This window comes from Plectropomus leopardus, unplaced genomic scaffold (assembly GCF_008729295.1).
Source record: "Plectropomus leopardus isolate mb unplaced genomic scaffold, YSFRI_Pleo_2.0 unplaced_scaffold12697, whole genome shotgun sequence".
Taxonomy (NCBI): Eukaryota; Metazoa; Chordata; class Actinopteri; order Perciformes; family Serranidae; genus Plectropomus; species Plectropomus leopardus.
The window spans coordinates 1-2,220 of record NW_024613500.1 but is presented as its reverse complement, the minus strand read 5'-3'; the positions used below and the strand labels follow the sequence as shown (position 1 = coordinate 2,220).

At 41.0% G+C, this 2,220-nt stretch overlaps 1 protein-coding gene across 1 annotated transcript; it reads right to left on the bottom strand.

Moving 5' to 3' along the window:
* Positions 1–64: 64 nt before the first annotated feature.
* On the bottom strand, positions 65–2,214 carry LOC121963826 (ubiquitin carboxyl-terminal hydrolase 34-like). The gene is made up of 9 exons (XM_042514070.1): positions 1,864–2,214; positions 1,662–1,740; positions 1,526–1,579; positions 1,324–1,419; positions 1,176–1,240; positions 1,015–1,090; positions 449–496; positions 291–356; positions 65–196 (listed from the first exon to the last, which is right to left on the bottom strand). Exons 2-9 carry the CDS (start codon positions 1,665–1,667, stop codon positions 68–70), a joined length of 540 nt encoding a protein of 179 aa, XP_042370004.1. The 5' UTR covers positions 1,668–1,740; positions 1,864–2,214; the 3' UTR covers positions 65–67.
* Positions 2,215–2,220: the final 6 nt, after the last annotated feature.

Below are 2,220 nucleotides of genomic sequence, written 5' to 3'. Positions count from 1 at the left end.
TCATTTTTACTTATTCCATGACTTTTCCAGGCCTGGAAAAGATGATTTCATGACCGTGTGAACCCTGTTAAATACATTTGGAGGCAGGAAAAAAAAACAAGGATAAATGACTCACTTGTCTGACGATCTGATTGGGGCACTTTATGAGGATCTGCATCGGCCACCAGTTGTCATCGGCCATCCGATCCAAAAACCACTGCAGCGAAATTCAAAGACCACACGATAAATAATAAAACACAAGAAAAACCTTCATCAGTGAGGTAAAATAAGCGCTGACGCGGAGCTCGAACCTCGCAGGCGGCCTGGCTGTTGTTGAACTGTTTGGTCAGGAGTTCGATCCACTGCAGCATGGTGGGCTGAGGAGACAGCAGAGAGGACGCACATCAGGCGTCTGTCTAAAGACGCTAAAGACATCAGACGTCCAACACTAAAGCCAGCGTGCTCTTACCTTCTCCTTGGAGTGAATGAAAGTCTCGAGGACGAATGATGTGCTGAGCTGCAGAGAAAAGGACATTTACAGTAAAAAAAAATGTGATTTTTGTACTTATGTCGAACATGTGAAGAAGGAAATAAAGAAAATATACAAAAACAAACAGACTAAAAGCAAACGAATAATTACAGACAATTAAAAAATAAAAAACAAAGCAAAAAACATGGCCAAATAAAGACACTGGCCATGTAAAGAAAGAAATTATTTGATTTTTTTTTTACTTATTTCGAACATGTAAAGAAGGAAATAAAGAAAATGTTAAACAAAGGAATAATTACAGACAATTCTAAAAAAAACATAAAGTAAAAGAAATGGCCAAATACATAATAACTTGCTTTACATATTCAAAAAGGAGTGAGACGAGGTGAAAACTTAAGTCACTGAATGTTATTCATCTCGCTTCCTTTATTGTGATGGAACATTTCTGTGAATTGTAAACACTTGAAAATGTCGAACCGTTGGAGAAAAAGAAGTAAAACCCGACAAGAAAGGCCGAAAATGTTTGAATTTGTGATATTTCTCACCTTAGCGGTCATGAGGGAGACGGCTTTAGGGTCGGGGAGGGTGCTGGGGATGCTGCTGCAGAGCTGCCACATGAAACTGAAAGAAGACGTGAAAATGAAATATAGGTAATGATAAAAGACAATTTCTGTCAACATCACTGAGTCAAAAGTTTGATTCTCACCCAAAGTAAGTGTGTTCAAATATATTTTTATCCTGCAGAAACTGCATGTTGTCGTGCCAAATCCACTGAAAGAGACAGAAATTTACATTAAGGAATTAAATATGGATATAAAGGCACGTATTTCATTAAAAAAGTCGCCCCACAGTACCTCGAGCAGGTCAGGAGACACGTCAAAGCTAAAGTCCTTCCCGTTCTCCTCCTCCAGCTCCACCCTCTTATAGAAGAGCATGTAGGCACTGTGTGTCTGCAAAGAAATGATTACTCGTTATTATCTTCTGGATCACATGCTGTAATAAAGAAACAGCATGAGATCATAAAAAATAAAAAAACAGCCCGGAAATCGTCTTCACCTTCTCAAATGAGAAATCCATGAACTTGTCCGTGACGGAGTCGTAAGTTTTAGTCTGAAAGATGAATTCGTGTCAGTGAAATCTGAAGTGACAGATTAAATTAAGGTTGTTTTTTTTCTCTGGCTGCAGCTCTCACCGTCATTTCTCCACCGAAGCACTCGGAGGCCAGCTGCGCCGAGTCGAAGGGCTTCACCTCCGCGTCGTTGAACAGGTACCTGCAAGAAGTGTCGCTTTTTAAATCCCAATGCATGACTGAGAAACTTTAAAAACGGCCGTCTGACTCACTGCCGTCCTCAAAAATCATCATTATTTCCTCTCTGACGTGCGTCTGCTCTCACCACTTGTTGTTCTTGTAGGCGTGCGGGTTGACGATGTCTCTGATGAAGCTGTAGTAATGACCGCCGTCTGCGGTGCCCGTGTGCACCGTCACGCCGATGAGGTCGTACTCGTAGCTCTCCGTCACTTTCGCCTCGCCCTCTTCCCGAAAACCTGCGGCACACGGCAGACAGACAACATAAAGCTCTTTATAACTTTTGTCCCGTTTATGTCCCCATATTTGGGATTTTCTTGGATTAGTGAGCCGTGAACATTAATATGTAATGAAACTTTATCTCTGACGGGTCGGACTTTTTGAGTCGTTCATTTTGTTGTTTTAGGTAATATTAAATCAGGGTATTTCCTTTTAGAAAAATATG

What these genes read in the sequence shown, in the direction of transcription:
- LOC121963826 (XM_042514070.1), bottom strand. An exon ending in TGGATTTCTCATTTGAGAAG is followed by an intron (nt 1,420 to 1,525) that starts GTGAAGACGATT and finishes ATTTCTTTGCAG; the next exon opens with ACACACAGTGCCTACATGCT. An exon ending in TCATTCACTCCAAGGAGAAG is followed by an intron (nt 357 to 448) that starts GTAAGAGCACGC and finishes CTGTCTCCTCAG; the next exon opens with CCCACCATGCTGCAGTGGAT.